The 20,623-nt window shown below is 34.7% G+C and overlaps 1 protein-coding gene and 1 non-coding gene across 4 annotated transcripts; one reads left to right on the top strand and one right to left on the bottom strand.

The window, feature by feature from the left end:
• Positions 1–5,935: 5,935 nt before the first annotated feature.
• Positions 5,936–6,042, bottom strand: LOC118344756. The gene has a single exon (XR_004798508.1). It is a non-coding gene; the product is annotated as a small nucleolar RNA R71 (small nucleolar RNA).
• Positions 6,043–14,252: 8,210 nt separating this feature from the next.
• LOC108991617 (potassium transporter 5-like) lies at positions 14,253–19,451 on the top strand. 3 transcript variants are annotated; one of them, XM_018965944.2, is made up of 9 exons: positions 14,253–14,740; positions 14,806–14,868; positions 15,130–15,355; positions 15,489–15,714; positions 16,788–17,036; positions 17,145–17,456; positions 17,641–17,808; positions 17,908–18,162; positions 18,320–19,451. In XM_018965944.2, the coding sequence occupies exons 3-9, from the start codon at positions 15,161–15,163 to the stop codon at positions 19,240–19,242; spliced, it is 2,328 nt and encodes a 775-aa protein (XP_018821489.1). In that variant the 5' UTR covers positions 14,253–14,740; positions 14,806–14,868; positions 15,130–15,160; the 3' UTR covers positions 19,243–19,451. The 3 variants fall into 3 exon arrangements, with proteins under 3 accessions (XP_018821489.1, XP_018821491.1, XP_018821490.1); XM_018965946.2 differs by having other exon boundaries at positions 15,091–15,355; XM_018965945.2 differs by having other exon boundaries at positions 14,253–14,868.
• Positions 19,452–20,623: the final 1,172 nt, after the last annotated feature.

Below are 20,623 nucleotides of genomic sequence, written 5' to 3'. Positions count from 1 at the left end.
TTGACATCGCAAAAGAATTTTAACGCAAAAAGTACTCTTTAGTCTTGTGTGGTGTAAGACTTCCGTCTAGAATTTCTCAAAAAATATTTGTAAGCTTTTTTTATGTTAAATGAGTCTCATAATATTAATATTGTAAATTACTAATTTTATAATTATACACTGCCCCAAAAGAAATTGTGTGTCGATATACAAGGCTTGCGTATTGAAAAGTTCTTAAAAAATAAGTTAATATATATACAAATGTGCTTATAAACATTGTTTTTAAGTAATTATGTCACATGAGAGAGACTGAGTGGCCGGAAACGCCATGCAAGTCAATAAAATCTAATTTAATAGGTCCATAAGGTTATAGAGATTGAATTAGTCATAAATTGAGTCCAATAAGCAACTTGTATTTTAGTATTTCTTGTCGGTGAAGAAATTATTAAGAACGAACCAATTCAAAACGTTTCTTGTCGAACAATTTTGTTGTCACGATTTTGTTTTCCCTGAAATTAACAGTGTTGTCATTGATAGCACTTGATATACATTTTTTTAACATAGTTGTAAAATTATTTTTTTTTTAAGAAAAATGATCGTGTTTCCAACGTTTTCTTTTACTAAAAGTTAATTAAAATATATTTTTTGAATTCTAGCATCTATAGAAAAGATATAGATCAGATATGAAGTAAGCTTTACCATATTTATTTAATATTCTATTACCACCTAAAAGATTTATGCTGACAGTAATAAAAAGGAAAATGCTACTCAATCCTCTCTATGTTACTGTTCAAAATTACTGTTCGAGTATTTTATTTTTTGCTTGATGGTTAAGGAAATAACCATTAGTGAAGTTGTATATTTTTTAATTTTTTTCTTAATTTTTCCTGGGCCATATGGTTTTGGAGCAGGTTTTTTTAAAACTTGTTGGGAGGTGATTAAAATGGATGTCTTCGCAGCCGTTTCTGAATTTTTTATTTTCAAAAAGCTTCCGAGGTTCTTTTTGGCTTCTTTTATTGTGCTAATTTCGAAGACAGATGTGCCTACTGGTTTTAATAAATTTAGGCCTATAAGTCTGTGTTCGGTTTTTTATAAAATTTGTTCAAAAATTATAGTAAATCGTCTAGCAAATTTTCTTCCCAAATTAATATCCCTTGAGCAAGGAGCCTTTATACCTGAGAGGAATATTTTTGAGAATATTAGTATTACTCAGGAAATGGTTCATTCCCTGGATAAGGACACTCATGGAGGAAATATTATGATTAAAGTTGATATGGCTAAAGCATACGATCGAGTAGATTGAAATTTTTTGTTGGAGGTTTTTCGTTGTTTTGGATTTTCTCCTTCTTTTTGTGATTTAATTCGTGCTTGCATTTCGAATATTTGGTATTCTGTTTTGCTTAATGGAGCGATGAGAGGTTTCTTCCAAGGTGGTCATGAGTTACGTCAGGGGGACCCATTATTGCCTTATCTTTTTATTATTATTCAGGAAGTCCTTTCTCGTCTTTTGAAGCAGAGTGTGTCATCACATAAGATTGGAAATTTCTCTCAACCTAGAGGTACTCCTCAGATCTCACACCTTATGTACGCAGATGATATTGTGATTTTTTTGAATGGGGGTAAAAAATCTGTTAGGGAACTTTTGTTGGTTTTTGAAAAGTATGAAGCATGGTCGGGTCAGATGATTAATAAAGAGAAAACAGCCATATATTTTTCTTCAAAAATTTATGTTGCTCGTAAGAGAGCCCTAAAAAGACTGACAGGGTTCTCAGAAGGTTCATTTCCCTTTAAATATCTAGGGGTTCCGATTGTATTGGAGCGTCTAAAGCATGTGCATTTGGAGGAAATGGTTAACAAAGTTTGGAAAAAAATTAGTGGTTGGAAAATGAAGATACTTTCATCGGGTGGCCGTCTAATACTTCTTCGGCACGTGCTTTCTAGTATGGCTTTACATTTATTTGCTGTTTTGCAGGTTCCTCAATCAATTATTAAAGCTCTAAATCGTATGATGAGTACATTTTTTTTGGGGGAGGTTAATGGTAAAAGTAAAAAAAAGTGGGTGTCGTGGGAAAATATTTGTAAGCCAGAAAAAGAAGGGAGCCTAGGATTGCGTAAATTAGAGGACATGCAAAAAGCATTGCATATGCGGCTTGCATGGAATTTAATTCAAGGTAAATCCTTATGGGCAAATTTTTTTAAAGGAAAATATGTTGGATCTTCTCCTTGGTCTCTCATTGATACAAAAAAAGGTTCAAGATTTTGGAAAATGATTATGAATAGTATTCCCGATGTGCTTAATAATTCAAGATGGAAAGTGAGGGAGGGGAATATTTTTTTCTGGTATGATAAATGGAAAGATAGGGGTCCTTTATTGGAGGAGTTCCAGATGGTGGGGAATCCGCGGATTACAGTAAAAGAGTGTATGCTGAATAATAGTTGGGATATGGATATTTTGATTTCTTTAGTTGGTCAAGAGAATGTTGATGATATTGTTGAAGCTTTGGCCGGTTGTAAGGAGGGTTCGGATGTGTTAATTTGGACTAAACACGAGATTGGAAATTTTTCTACTAAATCAGCATGGGATTGTATTAGAATTAGAGGTTCTAATTTGGATTGGCATCTATGGATATGGCATAGGTTGTTGCCTCTTAAAATTTTAGTTTTTATGGGGAGAGCATGGAACATAGCTTTGAGTGTTGATGATAGTCTTAGAAGGATTGGGGTCCCGATTGTCTCTCGTTGTGATTGCTATGAAGATGGTAAGTATGAGGATCAAAATCATGTTTTGTTTGGAGGAGAGTTTGCATTTAATATATAGTGTTATTGTGCTAATATTTTTGGTTTATCTCTTGGTCATACTTGGATGGAGACAGTGACGGCTTGGTTAAGACGTGCGTCAACTGATTCTCAAGTGGGGATTCTTGTGGGGTTACTTCCGTCGATTATTATAAAAGGTAAAAGAATGTTCTATGTATGATCTACAAATTTTACATGCTTTGCAAATTACTTCTAAAGCCCCCGTGAGGTAGTTTATAAAAATTGTGACTTGGTAAAAACCTGCTCCAGGGTAGTTTAAATTGAATACAGATGGTAGTAGTCTAGGAAATCCAGGATCTTCGGGGGTGGGTGGTATTATTAGAAATGATCAGGGCCACTTGGTTCATGCTTTTAATTCTTATATTGGTTTTGGTTCCAATAATATAGCTGAATTGTTAGCACTGCTGCAGGGTCTTAAAGCTTGTAAAAATCTAGGGATTATCTTTGTGGAAATAGAATTAGACTCTCAAGTGGTAATCTCTTGGTGGAATAGGCGAAGATTTGGCATATGGTATTTGGAAGATTTCTGGGAGGATACTCTTGCTCTTATGGATTCAATGGTTTGCACAATTAGGCATGTTTATAGGGAAGGTAATAAAGTTGCAGACTGGTTGGCTCAGAGTGGGGCAGCTGGTCTTAATATGGATTGGAATATAGTTGGAGAATTGCCTAGGGTCCTTCGAGGTTTACTGCGGTTGGATAAACTTGGGTTACCTTCTTTGAGGTGTTGTTAGAATTAAGAATCTGGTTCTATTTGGTTGTTGTGTTGGTTTGGTTAGATTTTATTGTATATGTTTGTTGTGCTAATGGTTTTTTTGCAGGTGAGGAGTTGTTTTGTATTTTTTTCTAGATATACTAGGTTTTTTTTAATATCTGGTTTCGGATTTTTATATTGTAACGCCAGGTATTGGTATGTAACCACGGTTTTCCTTCGCCATAAGTGAGGGTTTATTAATATAATCGGGACTTAATGTTAAATCCTGATAATTTGCACTTAAAAAGGATTTATGCAGCTACTAAGCCCCATCAAAATTAATATCTCAATTTTACCCCTTCCATTGTGAACACTTAATCCCATTTTATGTAGGGCATTTTTGGAAAAGGCCCACCAATTGGACTGGCAACCACAAACCAATGCAGCAGCAGCCAACGCAACTCCATGTGAACTTACTTCATTACCTTCAGAACCTATCTCTTGTTGGCACTATTGGAAAAGAAACACAAGGGCATTATTGGAAAGACTCAACTTGAACGTGCAGCACCCAAAAGCTAAGGGGCTAGGGATCTAAAACACAAAACAAAAAAAGAAAGGAAAAGAGAGAATGAGGAAGTTGCAGATGAGTGGGACGTGGGTGAGCAAGGCAGCAGCTGGCCTCAAGTTGGGAGTGGACTCACGCACGCGGGAGTGGAAAGGAGAGCGGATCGTGGTCTATTCAGAGACCAACCAACCAGAAAAGAGAAAAAAAAGCCGCATAGAGAATAAAAAATGGAGATTTTTGGTTTGGAGATTATTCTTGTTTTTGCATTTTTTTTCCCAGACTTTTGTTTAGGAAGCTTTCTTTCTTAGTTGTAGTTTTGCTGAGAATTTTCTTCCACAGCTTTGTTATGCACCTAGCAACCCTTCTATGAGTTTGAGTTTACTTGTTTTAATTTCTATTTCCTCAGAGAATGATGTTAGGCTAAGTTTTCATCTTGAGCTACAAGATATGGATTCTCTTGCTCTAAACTACGAATTAGAGTGATTCTGATATGATAAAAATTCATTTTATGCTTTTGCAAGTCGATTTTGTTGAGATAAGTCAAAATCAGAGACTCTTGTTCTTGTTCTATTATTGACGGAAGGCACAGCATAAACTTGGTAATATTTTCAAGATTTTTAATGGTTGGTATTCATAGTAAATTTACTTGCATTCTATAGATACTTAGGACTAGAAATCTTGTTTTAAATTTTCATTTTCCGATTGTTAATCGTTAGACTAGATTGACAATTAAGTTATAGAGTTCGACCACTTAATCAGAGTTTGGAAAATGAGGAAACATTCTTGTAGCCCAAGTGTTTGACATTCTGTGTTACTGGTTTTGATGTTTCTGCAATGTCTACATTTCCTACACCCATTTTACTAATACTCATATTTATCATTTCTTTTAAATTTAACAAGCAATCAGAAAACCAATTCCACTTCATTCTTAAACTTTGTTTCATTAAAAAAAATCATTTTATAAAAAGATCATAACCATCAATTCCTCAATACCCTCCACACTAATACATAAACATATATTCTTGTTTCTCTCCTTAGCTATGTAAAAATCCCTTTCTTAAACAAGTTCATTGCACAAAATGCCTCTCATTAAATGTTTGCTCAGTATGAATACTGTTATTCTTGTGGAAATGATCTTAGAACTCCTCCATGTACTACTTTGATAGCTTCTGCACTTGGAAGACAGATTTAAAAAGCCATCAAGTTTTTGGCGTCATTGCCGGGAACAACTGGTGTTTATTAGAGCATTCCCTTTCTGCTAAGAATATGTTTGTAGTGATGTGAACCTCTTCACAGCTTGGGTGACATTCTTCTTTATTTTATTTTTTCTATTTCTTTTACATATTCTTTAATTTTCTGCTCTTGTTTGTATGACTGGTTGGACTAGAGACCAAACTTCTCGGTTGGTTAGGACAGAATCACTAGCATCTTTTACCTCATCATCACTTTCTCTTGAATCATCTTCTGACACTAATAACATCATGGCTGAAAATGAGAATCATGATAAGGAAGTAGTATATCATAATAGGACATTTAGAGATTACTTACAACCTGTCAAAACTAGCACCCCCTCATGTATAATCCAACCTTTGAATGCAAATGCCTTTAATTTCAAACCCGGAATGATTCTATTGATTCCATACTTTCATGGCATGGAATCCGAGAACCCTTACCTTCATATCAAAGAGTTTGAAGAGGTTTGTTCTACATTCATGAACTGGACATGCACTGAGGAGGTTATTAGCCTAAAACTGTTTCCATTTTCCTTGAAAGATAAGGCTAAAACATGGTTGAATTCATTAAGACCTAGAACCATAGGCACATGGCAGGAAATGCAAATTGGATTTTTGAAGAAATTATTTTCAATACATAGGACAAATGCACTTAAAAGACAAATCGTGAACTTTACCCAAAAAGATCCTAAAACTTTTTATCAAAGCTGGGAAAGATTCAAGGATCTTTTAAATGTTTGTCCTCATCATGGTTTTGAAAATTGGCGAGTGATAAGTTTTTTTTTATGAAATTTTGACACCTAAAATGTGCCAATTTGTTCAAACTATGTATAATGGAGAATTTTTCGACAAAGAGCCTGATGAAGCATTTGAATATTTTGATTACCTTGTTGAAAATGCTTAGTCTTGGGACACAACTAATATGCATGATAGGTCTAGGCAAGTTGAGTCTGGTCATGGAAAATATACATTAAATAAAGATGATGATTTGCGTGCTAAATTAACCTTGTTGTCCAAAAAAATGGAAGCCATGGAATTGAAAAAACTAAATGAAGTGCATGTTGTCCCTAAAATTTCTAAGAAGTGTGGCATATGTGATGATCATTGGCATTCAACTAATGAATGTCCCACGATCCCCGTTTTTAAAGAAGTATTGTTGGACCAATCTAATGTTGTAAATATGATACATAAACCATATTCTGGTCCTTACTCTAATTCTTATAACCCAGGATGGAGGAGCCACCCAAATTTCAATTGGAGGGTTGACCAGCATGTAGCTCCAGCAACCTTGGCTCCGGGACTCTCTCAACTCACAATTCAAGCACCTCCAATGCAAAAGAAGAGACTTGAGGAGACGGTGCACCAACTGTCGAACACCTTGCAGTAGTTTATACAAGGTTAAGCAATAATCAACAATCAAAATTTTCAAGCAATAAATGATATTCAGAGCACACTTACAAAGATGACTACAACCTGGAGCTCCCAAGAGAAAGGAAAATTTCCTGCACAACCCCAACCCAATCCACAAAGCCAGCCACTCCAAGAAGCAGTTAAAAGTTCAAATGTTAGGTAAGTGAAGGCAGTCACTACTTTGAGAAATGGTAGGGTGGTGAACATTCCAACTCAAGGTTCAGACAAGACTGGTAAGGTCTCTAAACCTGTACAAAATGAGGCTGAAAAGAGTGAGGTTGAACAAACTGAAACTAAAAATGAAACTGAAAAGATTTCATGTCCTGTACCTGCTCCTTTTCCTCAAAGATTGACTCCCTTGCACAAAGACAAACACCAATCTGAAATTTTAGAAATATTCAAGCAAGTTAGGATTAACATCCCTTTGTTAGATGTTATTCAACAAATTCCTACCTATGCTAAGTTTCTAAAAAGATTTGTATACTGAGCAAGTTAGTGCCATAATTCAAAGCAATACCCCACCAAAATATAAAGACTCCGGTTCACCAACAATTGCTTGTGTTATAGGAAGTTCAAAAATTGGTCAAACATTGTTATATCTAAGTTCAAGTGTGAATTTACTGCCTTATAATGTATATGAGTAGCTTGGTTTGGGGGAATTAAAACCAACTCCTATCATTTTACAACTAGCAGATAGATCAATTAAAATGCCAAGAGGGGTTGTTGAAGATGTCTTAGTTCAAGAGGATAAATTTTTTTACCCTGTAGATTTTGTTGTGTTGGATGTTCACTTGACACCAAAATCCTCTTTTCAAGCACCTCTGATTCTTGGGAGACATTTTCTTGCTACTTCAAATGCATTAATAAACTGTAGGAGTGTTGTTTTAAAGTTGAGTTTTGGGAACATGGCCCTTGAACTAAACATTTTTAATATTTGTAGGCAACCTCAAGACTTGGAAGATGTACAAGAAGTAAATTTGCTGGAAAGCATCCTTGAGGAAGAGGCTTATTTGGCATACCAGCCGACTGACCTGCTGTTTGAGTTAGAAAATATTTGTGATCTCATCATTGATGACACCCCCATTGATGCTTCTCCTATTTTTAATGCATAAAATAAATTTAAAGCTAAATGGAGGCCTAAAATTGAGCAGCTCCCACCATTGACAGCAAGTTTGAAGCCTTCAGCAGATGAAATCCCAACATTAGAGCTGAAGCCATTGCCGAATGACTTGAAGTATGCATTTCTAGGTCCTGACAGTACCTTCCCAATGGTTATTTTAGCACATCTCACTCATAACCAAGAAGGGAAACTAATGGAGGTCTTAAGGCAGCACAAAGGTGCTATTGGATGGACAATCACATATATAAAAGGTATAAATCCTCTTATGTGCATTTATAGGGTTTATTTAGAAGAAAATGCTAAAGTCTTTAGGGAGATGCAAATGAGACTAAATTTTACGATGAAAGAGGCAGTAAAAACAGAGGTTTTGAAACTACTTGACGTGGGAATTATCAACCTTATTGCAGACAGCAAGTGGGTAAGTCTCATTCATGTAATTTCAAAAAAATATGGGCTTACTATTGTGAAAAATGAGAAAAATTCACTAATTCCTACTAGGATTTCTATTAGTCGGCGAATGTGTATAGATTGTAAGAAGTTGAATGTTGCTACTAGGAAAGATCATTTTCCTTTGCCATTTCTTGATCAAGTGTTATAAAAAGTTGCTGACCATGATTTCTATTGCTTTCTTAATGAATTTTCTGGTCTCTACCAAATAGAAATAGCACCTGAGGCTCAAGAGAAAATAATTTTTACCTGCCCATTTAGCACTTTTGCATTTAGAAGAATGTCTTTTGGACTATGTAATGCACCAGCTACTTTCCAACGATGTACGCTTAGTATTTTCAGTGACATGATTGCAAACAGTTTAGAAGTATTCATAGATGATTTTTCAGTATTTAGTAGTTCTTTTGATGTATGTTTGACTAACTTACAAGTTTTTTTAGTCAGGTGTGAAGAGAAGCATTTGCTTCTCAATTGGAAAATATGTCATTTCATAGTTCAACAAGGCATAGTTCTCGGTCACATAGTCTTATCTCGAGGTATTGAGGTTGATAAAGGTAAGATTGAGTTTATTTCCAAACTTCCTATATCCAAAACAGTAAAGGAAATCAAATCATTTCTTGGGCATGCTGGGTTCTATAGGAGGTTCATTCAAAATTTTAGTTCCATCTCTAAACCTTTGTGTGAGTTACTTATGCATGGCATGCTGGGTTCTATAGGAGGTTCATTCAAAATTTTAGTTTTATCTCTAAACCCTTGTGTGAGTTACTTATACATGATGTTGCTTTTAAATAGATCTCTTCTTGTCAAAATACTTTTGATAAGCTGAAAATTTTGCTTACTACAGCCCCTATCATGCAGCCCCATGTTTGGTCTATTACTTTTGAGATAATGTGTGATGCTAGTGATGTAGCCATAAGAGCTGTTCTTGGACAGCGTAGAAATAAGTTCCCACATGTCATTTCTCATGCAAGTAGAACTCTAAATGGAGCCCAAAGAAATTATTTTACCACAGAAAATGAACTCCTTGCTATAGTTTTTGCATTAGACAAGTTTCGAACTTATATTCTTGGTTCTCCTGTGGTTATTTTCACTGACTATGTAGCATTAAAGTATTTATTGTTGAAGAATGATGCTAAATCACGATTGATCTTATGGATTCTTCTTCTCCAAGAATTCGACCTTATCATCAAGGACAAAAAGGGTGCTGAAAACATAGTTGCCGACTGCTTGTCTTGGCTTACATTTGCTAAAAATGAGCACACTGTCCCTATCTTTGACTCTTTTCCTGATGAACAATTAATGTCAATTGAAAATTTGCTTTGGTTTGCTGACATAATTAATTTTTTGGTGATAGGACAAACTTCACCCAATTAGAGTGCTCAAGACATACGAAAAATTCAAGAATGAGGTAAAGTCATTCTTCAATGATGATCCTTCTTCTATGATGATCCTTATTTGTTTAAATCTCACCAAATCATAAGGAAATGTGTACCTAATCATGAAATACAAGTTGTTCTTTCTTTTTGTCATACTGAGGCTTGTGGGGGACATTGTTCTGCACATAAAGCCGTTGCAAAAATGTTACAAAGTGGGTTTTATTGGCCGCATATGTTTAAGGATGTGTATAATTTTTGCAAAACTTGTGAGTCATTTCAAAAATTAGGCACAGTCACTAAGAGAAATATGATGCATTTACAACCTATTTTAGTCATTGAGATTTTTTATTGTTGAGAGATTGATTTTATGGGTCATTTCCATCTTCTTTTGGTTATTTGTATATCCAAGTGGCTGTGGATTATGTTTCGAAGTGGGTTGAAGCCATCTCATGTAAAACAAATGACCATAAGGTAGTGCTTAAGTTCTTGAAAGAAAACATTTTTGCTAGATTTGGCATGCCTAGAGCTATCATTAGTAATAATGAAACCCATTTTTGCAACAAACCCTTGCTGCCCTCATGAAAAAATATGGTATACACCATAAGGTTTCCACTCCATATCACTCTCAAACAAATGGGCAAGCCGAATTAGCTAATAGGGAGGTTAAGCACATCTTAGAAAAAACAGTCAACCCCAACAAAAAAGATTGGTCTTTAAAGCTGACTTATGCACTTTGGGCTTATAGGTCAGTTTTTAAAACCTCTCTTAGCCTGTACCCTTATCGCTTAGTATATGGAAAATCATGTCAACTTTTAAAACGGGAAGATGACATGTTTCTCCATAAGGCATATTGGGCTGTTAAACAATTCAATTTTTCCATTGACCATGCTGGTTCTGTGAGAAAGTTTCAGATTTCAGAATTGGATGAGCTTAGGCGAGATGCATATGACAATTCTAAATTGTCAAATGAGTGCATGAAGGTGTTACATGACAAACACATCCAGAGAAAGAATTTTGAGCCCAATAAACAAGTCTAAGAATTTTGATCCCAATAAACAAGTCCTACTTTACAATTCTCGCCTCCATCTATTTCCAGGCAAATTAAGATCGAGGTGAAGTGGTCCTTATTTAGTTTAGGCAAGTGAAGACAGTCACTACTTTGAGAAATGGTAGGGTGTTGAACATTCTAGCTCAAGGTTCAGACAAGGCTGGTAAGGTCTCTAAACCTGTACAAAATGAGGCTGAAAAGAGTGAGGTTGAACAAACAGAAATTGAAAATGAAACTGAAAAGATTTCATGTCCTGTACCTGCTCATTTTTCTCAAAGATTGGTTCCCTTGCACAAAGACAAATACCAATATGAAATTTTAGAAATATTCAAACAAGTTAGGATTAACATCCATTTGTTAGATGCTATTCAACAAATTCCTACATATTCTAAGTTTCTAAAAGATTTGTGTACTATTAAAAGAAAATTAAATGTGAGATTTACAGTAGTGGTGTGCTACCCAACTTTAATCGCTGGGAGTGTCCACCAGTGTAAATCTCACCTTTTACACCAGTGGGCATAGTAGCATTATTCTTATAACAATTCTACCTGAAATGTTTATCAATTTATTGATACAACACGACAGTTGCTTGAGTCTTATCCATATAGAGTTGTATGCATAGTTTTTTTTTTTTTTACTTAATGATTAAGAAAGTGATTTTTAATGTATTAGTGTATTTTTTTTTTATTTTTTAAAAATATTTAACTATGTTAAAAAAATATGAAAAAAAATGAGAAAAAAAAAAGAAGAAAAGGCCAAAATGGCCTAGCGGTCAAATGAAGCGGTGCTACTCAGACGGCAGAGTAGCACCGCTCTTTTAAAAATGATACAAGTATATTTATTTTCATAAGAAAAATACTTTAATCACAAATAGATCCTATAAAAATTAAATCTACAAATTGACGAGATTTGATGTTGTACATTAGATTTTAATTTTAATTTTATTATAAAACAGATTTAACATATCATATAAGTCATAACAATTTGTGAGTTTAATTTTATAAAATATTTTTATAACTGTAGCAGTACTTCTCATCAATAAAAATCAACGTCATTCCACTCCTTAAAAGTCGCATTTTCATGCTTTATATATAGAGTCCTGCTACGAAAAATGTCCCAAATAGAGTAAATTTTTTTCTTCTTTTTTTCTTTTTTTTCATGTATTTTTTTAATCATTATAAATATTTTTTAAAAAAAATAAAAAATTTACAACATCATTAAAAAATATTTTTTTAATTATTCGGTAAAAGAGAAAAAAAGTCTCATTATAGACATTTTTTAGATCCCGAATTCGGGACCAAAGTATTTCTCTTATATATAACACTCGAAACTTAAGAGGCAATTATACAGATAATGTTAAGAGCTAATAATGGCCAAATAGATACTTTTTTAGGAGGGAATATCCTTAGCATAGGCTATTTCGGATGATATATAGTACTGTTGATACCCAATGATTCTGATTTTATTTTATTGAAATCACTTTATCTGAATTTGTTATGCACTTATGCCTATTTTTTAAAATGGGACAGTACTAATGCTGTAATTAGTAATAAGAATAATGTTATTTTATCCTTTCATTTTATCCCCTCATTTTAGCTATTCATGTATTTAATTTAATTTTTTTTTTACTTACCGGTTAAGGAAGTGACTATTAGTGTATTGATATTTTTTTTATTTTTTAAAAATATTTAAATATGTTACAAAAATATGAAAAGAAAAAATGAAAAAAAATAAAAAATAAATAAATTTTGCCTAGGCGGTACACCCGACGATCACTACTTAGCGGTAGCCTAACATTACTCTTAGTAATATACTAGGTGACGGTACTCCACCTTAATGATAGGTAAATAATAAAAAAGAGGATGTTATTTTCGAGTTGTTGAATTTATTTTATATGTCTATTTACTTGGAATATGTATATATTAGTGATGGGAAACTTTAAAATTGGTGACACTATCAATTCTAGATTTTCTACATGTAATCGTGTGAACTTAGCAATGCGTGAGTACAATGTAATCTTCTCAAATTAAATTTAGAATTTGAGTGTCTGGTTCTTATTGGACCATCTAATTTGGATGAACAGTCCACAAAAAAGATTTATTCGAACTTTTTTCAGATTCTATTATTTCATGAAATTATTCATGGTCCGTTCAACAAGTGAAAAATGACTCGGGCTTTCATAATTTAGGATTACCAAGGATCGTGTCATGAATATTATATATATATATATATTTTTTATAAAGCAAGGCTCCAAAATAAAATAAAATTTTAATTTCTAAAAAGTAATTTCCAGTTGAAAATATTTTTTTTTAATTATTAATATGACATGATTTGACTTATAAAGAAAATTTAAAAATTTAAATTTGTAGATTAACTGCTATATACGTACTTGCTAATTAAAACTCCAATAGGAAGTGCAACATCTGCTACGTCTAGAATAAATATTTGTTTATACTAAAAAATAATAATAATAAATTTTTAAATTTATTTTTTAAAAAAGCTATAGTACATAATATCAATCTTAGTTCACCCGGTTAAATTTTGTTAGATTAATCATTAAAAAGGTTAAAAACAATGAGAAAACGGCTTATATCATTTGAAAATCAAACCAAAACCCATAAGATAAAGATAAAATAAGATAAGATTTTTAAAAAATTAAAAAGCCGAAAAAATAGTCTAATCAATTTTCAATTTAAATCCAAGGTAAAAATAATATAATAAAAATAAAGAAAAATTCTGAAAAAATATAGAACTAGCAAACTATTTTTTAAAAAAAAAAAATTAATTACGGATGAATAAAATATATTCACTGAGTCGACATAAATAATGATTGAACTTTAAGATATGAATTGCATCTGTTGTAATATATAGTTTCTTTAACTCCCAAATATATTTATCCCCTGTAAAAGAAATTATCAGATTATTATCATTTGTTTTGAATTTGTCGAGTTTTGTTATACAACTTCCATCTCTATATTTTTTAATATTTTTTATAAATTATTTTTTGAGTTTATTTTTTTAAAATTTTTTTAAATTTTTTATTCATTATTTATATAATAAATATTTGATAAAAGAAAAAAATAATAAAATTAAAAAAAAATATGGAGTGGCAAGTGTGAAGAAGTAATTGTGAAGATTTATTTATATTAAATATTTGATAAAAGAAAAAATAATAAAAATTAAAAAAAATATAATATGTAAAAATTATGTAAATAATAAGAAGTACTTGAAATAGGCGAAAAAGCCCAAGACGTGATCACCATGCCAGACTCTTCATGCACGGTTTCGATCACGATTTACGTCCGTTTGTCGCTGCATGCACTGTTTCATCGCCTCCGCTTCCTCCGCATGCACTGTTTCATCGCCTCCGCTTCCTCCGCATGCACGTTTGTCCTGATACGGTTATCGGCAACACCATATGTTCATAAGGTGCACTACAGATCACGCCTAGTAGCCTTCCTACTCGATACACGTCTCTCCTTCCCTCATCTCTGGGGATTTTCTTTTGGTTCTCTATTATATATACGCTTATCCCTCTTCAAGTACCACTCCAAGCCGCATACTTCCAGTGAAACACCTCCTCCGCGTTGCACCGCACTGCTCCTGCACCACCAGCCCACACTCAGCCTCCACCTCACGGCACAACAGCCACGAACAACGGCTCGAGACCTCCCTCGAAGGACAGAAGCCGTCAGGCCACTGCCTTAAACCCTGCACCAATAACCACCGAGCACCGGCCACCTTAAGCAAACCGTGTCACGTCCCGCGGCGTCACCACTGGTAGCCCACGCTGCCGTAGGAGCCGCCCAACAAACCACCACCACCACCCTTGCCCCTTCACAGCACCCTACACGTCGGAAAACACCACCCTCAACCTTACGGAAGGCCCTGTTTTTGCACCAAAAAAACAGAGCACTTCCATAGCATACCTTCCTTCTCAAGCGCACGTTCAGCCACCGTTTCTCTCCGGAAAAAACCACAACTCGGTCGTGCTACGCCCTGAAACCACCGTACTGCACTGCCGCCGCCTCAAGCCACTGCCCTCCCTCTCGGTAACATCTCCTCCCTCACGCCGTATTTACTCTCTCTCTCTCGCTCATCTCTTTCTCTCTCTCAGTGTTCCGCCGTCGGGTCAGCCACCTCCCACTCGCCCTGCTCCGTCGCGACTCCTTCTCTCACGGTGAGTCTCCGTCGCACAGCCTCTGTGTTTTTTTTTTTCCTCAATGAACCTTATCACAAATCCAAAGAGTTCTCAAATGTGCACTATTTTTTTATCATTAAAAACGGCACTATTTTTTTAATTTTAATGACTCGTGGGCTGACATATTTCGTAGAGATTTGAGTTATAGATGGAGTCCTTTTGAATATTAATTGACTCGATTTTAAACACTTCTCTGAGCAGATATGCTGACTCCATTTTAAACGTTTCAAAAATCAACAGTATTCCTTGAGTTGTAGATTGCTTGAGAGAGATGGAGGTTGGTAATGCTATGGAAGAAGAAAAATCAAGATCAGAAGAACACCATGTAGATCAAGAAATATTAGAAGAACAAAAAGATGATCACATACTCAAAGGTAAGAACCTGCCATCTAGCAAAAAGTCGGCTATTCGTGATTCTTTCGATTTAGAGGCAAGTAGATTCACCACAAACCAAGGCTCGTCTCAGGTAATGTACTTTTTCTGCTTTAATTTCCTCCATTTTTTAGGCTTTTGTTTTCGTATTTGCATGTTATAATCATTATTTTTTAGTTTACTACATATATATATATATGAGATGTAAGACAATTAATTGATTGCAGGTCGGAGATTGGAAAACAGTGATGAAGTTAGCATTTCAGAGCATTGGTGTCGTATATGGTGATCTGGGCACTTCGCCTTTGTATGTGTTACCGGGTATTTTCCCTACTGGGATTAAGCACAATGATGATATACTTGGGGTGCTGTCTCTTATCTTTTACTCGCTCATGTTAATCACTTTGATCAAGTACGTTTTCATTGTGCTAGCGGCCAACGATAATGGTGATGGTAATCTTCTGATCTCCTACATATGCTTAACATCTTCAACGTTTTTATTGATTTTCCTCTTTGATGGTTGCATCATTTAGGTATAGGATGCATGCGTTTCATTCCCTGGTGGAGATAAATTCAATTTTATTTTATTTTATTTTTGCATACATGTACGTTTTTCGCGAGACTATCACACTTTATATTTTCGACACAAATTATTACTATATGAGAAATATTTAGTAGCAGAGTAATTATATAAAAATAGTCTCACAAATTAATATAATTTGATATAATTTATTTAATTATAAAATTATTTTTATTATAAAACAAATAAGATAAATGTCATAAAATTATGTCAATTTATACTTTTATATAATCATTTTGTAGTAGTTGTAACACTCTCTTACTTTATTTGAAGTGACCTAGTGTTCCGATTTGCCTCGCTACTCCTAAAAACTCATCCAATAAGGTCGCAATCACGTCTGCCTACCACCATCTTCCTGTCAAAATCTCTAATGATTGTGATTTTCTTGTTTATATGTTCATGTATATATATAGTCAAAGCTATTATATTATATTCGATTGTCATCCACGCAAAGGTAATATCAATGATCACATGATCTGGTCTGTGATTTATTTTTTGTCGTAGTATTCCTCCAATTATAAAAATATTTTATAAAAATAAATTTATAAATTGACGTAATTTTATATAATATATTTAATTTATTTTATAATAAAAATAAATTTATAATATAAAGTAGTATATCAATCCACGTGAATTTTTGAATATATTTTGGAAATCACTTGTTCTTAATAATCTGAAGTTGGTCCAAGGTGAGACTTGATAACAATCACCGGCCCCATGCATGCATAATATTAATCCAACCTGCAAGTTTTAATTATTTATTGTATGCATGCACCAATTAATCAAATAGTCATGACGGGATTTAATTTTTCAATAAATTAATGCAAGCTTCCCCCCACATGAGGCTTTTATATTATATATGTCTATATATATATATATATATGTAATCAACGTTCTTAACATCAAAGTATTTTCTGTTAATTAATATTTTAAAAATCATACATAGGAGGAACTTTTGCTCTGTATTCACTCATGTGCCGCCATGCCAAGGCAAGCTTGACACCAAACCAGCAGGCTGAAGACAAAGAAGTGTCCAACTACCGACTAGATTTGCCAAATCGACGGCTCAAGAGGGCATCCTTTGTGAAGTCCATGCTTGAAAATAGCCAAGCAATAAAGTTCTTCATATTGTTCATGACCATGCTTGGCACTTCCATGGTTCTTGGAGATGGAATCCTTACACCATGCATCTCAGGTAATACGATATCTAGAGAGCAACTGATTCTGTATCTACTAATTTCGTTTTAATAAGTTTAGTCATCAATATGTGATAACAATATATATCATGATGTCTTTCGTGCAGTGTTGTCAGCAGTGGGAGGAGTTAAGGAAGCTGCTATTGGTCTCACTGATAATATGATCATGTGGTTTTCAGTGGGAGTCTTGATTGTTTTGTTCCAAATTCAAAGGTTTGGGACAGATAAAATCGGTTACAGTTTTGCTCCAATACTCACAATTTGGTTCCTTTTCATTGGAATTATTGGCTTGTACAACTTCTTTAAGTACGATCCAGGTGTTATCAAGGCAATTAATCCAATGTATATCATTCAATACTTCAAGAGGAGCAAGAAGGATGCATGGATTTCTCTTGGAGGCGTCATCCTATGCCTAACAGGTGCGTATCGTGCAGTATTAATTGACTTTTTCTGTCGTAGTCATAAGATGGCATAGGTATTGTTTCAAGTTTCAAGCCCAGAAAAAAATATGATTGTACCAAAACATGATACTTCTTTTGCTGATCATCTTGTTCGCCCAACTTTGCCTTCACTGATATACTGAGTTTGGTCAAACAATATCAGGTTCTGAAGCCCTCTTTGCTGATCTTGGTCACTTCAGTGTTCGCTCAATCCAGATAAGCTCATGCACTCTAGTTTTTCCAGCTGTTGTTTTTGCTTACTTTGGCCAAGCTTCCTATCTCCGCCAACACAATCAGGACGCCAGCAATGCCTTCTATAGTTCAGTTCCAAGTACATCACTTGGCCTTACAACAAAATTTGTTTCTAAATTTTTCATTGATGTTGCATTTTTTCACTTAATTTGACTAGCTATCTCTTGTAAATATGCAGAACCGGTATACTGGCCAATGTTTGTTATCGCTGTAATGGCAGCCATCATTGCTAGTCAGTCCTTGATCTCAGCTTCCTTCTCCATCATCCAACAGTCATTAGCGTTGGGTTGTTTCCCACGGGTTAAGGTAGTGCACACTTCCTCTAAATACAAAGGACAAGTCTATGTACCCGAGATCAACACTATTCTCATGTTGGCTTGTGTGGGTGTCACTCTTGGCTTCAAAAACACATTGAAGATCGGTAACGCTTATGGTAAATACAATGGATGATCTTTCTTCTGAACAGTTCAAGTTTAGCTGTCATCTTTTGTATGCATGCGATTTTTCAAAGTTTCTAATGGATTGTCAAAACTATATAAATTGCTATTTCTATATTGAAACCATTTTCACTGTTTTTGTTATGTTCATAGGAATTGCCGTGGCGTTCGTATTTACGATCACATCTGCATTTCTTGTCCTTGTGATGGTAATGATATGGAAGACAAACATGTACTTGATAGTCATCTATGCCCTGTCTATATGGCTCTTGGAACTCCTATTCTTGAGCTCAGTACTCTACAAATTTATCGATGGAGGGTATCTTCCTTTGTTATTTGCCATGGTTATGATGACAATTATGTATTTATGGAATTATGGCTACCGCAAGAAGTACATTTATGAGCTTGATAACAAAGTCTCTACAGTAAAATTAGTTGAGATAGCTTCTGATACTAGCATCCACCGGATCCCAGGTCTTGCACTGTTTTACACTGAGCTTGTCCAAGGCATTTCCCCAATCTTCACACATTATGTAGCCAATGTCCCAGCTCTGCACTCAGTTCTTGTCTTTATCTCAATCAAATCCCTGCCCATTTGCACAGTGCCTCTGGAAGATCGATTTTTGTTCAAAAGAGTGGAGCCTCGTGAGCTGAGCATTTTCCGATGTATTGTGCGGTATGGATACAAGGATGCAAGAACAGAGTGGGAGTCTTTCAAGGAGATGTTGGCAATTCAGTTGAAGGATTTCATAAGAAAAGATGTGTTCATGTCTAGGCTGCCACACACTACAAATATGGATTCATACGAATCAGATGATAACGAAGTTTCGAGGCTGAGAACTGAAGAGATAGCTCAAAGGGAGGTAGAGAAAGTGGATGAAGCTCTGAATGTTGGGGATATTGTTCATCTGATGGGTGAAAATGAGGTGGTTGCTTCAAAGGGTTCAAGCTTCTTGAAGAAATTAGTTATAAACTACGCCTATAATTGGTTGCGAAGAAGTGTGAGGCAAGTTGATGAAGTTTTTATGATTCCCCGCAAGCGACTTCTCAAAGTGGGGATGACTTATGATGTCTAATAATAGAGTTTTGATCAATTCCGTTTGGTTTTCCTCTTTCTATTTTGTTAATTAGACTTCTCATGTGAAGGATATTTTTACAGTTTTAGTTTGTTAATTAAAAAGAAATTAGATCCTGGCGCAGCAGTTTAGATTCACAAGTGAAAGGATATTTCACTTGTGAACCTATCATCTTATGCCACATCATGGGATAATAAGAAGATGATGAGAAAATGAATGATAATAAATTTTTCCCAGAATTATAGTGTGCTCCTCTAGGCCAAATGCATGCCTTTGGTATGATAGCATGATACGTAAAATCTGATAAACCATTCCCACCATCTGATATGTACTCCTTCCCCATCTCTACATCATCAGGGAATGACCCTGAGTATATCATGATGTGTTTTATAAGGCAGGGAGTTAAAGCACCGAGCTCTAATTATCAGATCTCAAATCTGATATGTACTCCTTCCCCACGCTAGCTGCTGTTGACTCCACTTCTTTGCATTAATTCTCAAATCTCTCTGACAGTGAATTATCAGAATCTCCTTCTACTTGCATTATCTGAGAGGAAAAATGGAAGGAAATCAGATGCATATTTCCTCATACATATATATATATATATGGAGATAAACCAAGGTAATGTACTATTGGATGAAGAAAAGAGAAGTTGTTATAGAGATTAAGCCAATTTTGTGGAAGAAGAAGCTCAATTGATCTGCAGCATTGCAACCAACGAGACTAGAACTGAAGACAGGCTAATTTGGAATTTTAATAAAAATGGGAGGTTCTATGTAAATAGTGCCTATCATCTAGCACAATCTAAACTACAAGAAGTGGGATGGTGAATCCTCTAGCTATAATGAAAAGGATGATAGGTGGAAAAAAATTTGGAGGCTAAATATACCTGGGACAACAAAGCATTTTTCTATGGAAGATTGGACACAACATCCTGCCAACCAGAATGAGTCTACACAACAGGAAAATTTTAGACACTCCTTTGTGTCCTTTCTATCAGTATGAAGAAGAATCAGCCATTCATGCTTTGTGGAGTTTTGCTGCTGCTACAGATGTTTGATCAAAAGAAAGAAGCCGGTTCATAAGTGGTCCAGCTACTGCAATGATTTGTGCAGCTATGGGATAGGATGTTCTCATTATTAAATAAAGAGCAATTGAAAAGTGCAGTCCTCATCTTGAGAAGTATATGGCAAAGAAGGAATAGATTCATTTCAATGGTTATAAAAACAGCAATGGAAGGTTTATGAGTTCCAACAAGCTCAAATGAAACAAGGAGGACTGGAGACAAAGGTGAGAGCAGGAAAATCATCTCCACTATGGCAGAAACATGAGAGGGGGTTATGTTAAAAGCAAACTTTGATGCAGCTTTCGATTTCAAGAA

This window comes from Juglans regia, chromosome 15 (genome assembly GCF_001411555.2).
Source record: "Juglans regia cultivar Chandler chromosome 15, Walnut 2.0, whole genome shotgun sequence".
Classification (NCBI taxonomy): Eukaryota; Viridiplantae; Streptophyta; class Magnoliopsida; order Fagales; family Juglandaceae; genus Juglans; species Juglans regia.
This window is presented reverse-complemented; position numbering and strand designations above follow the sequence as displayed.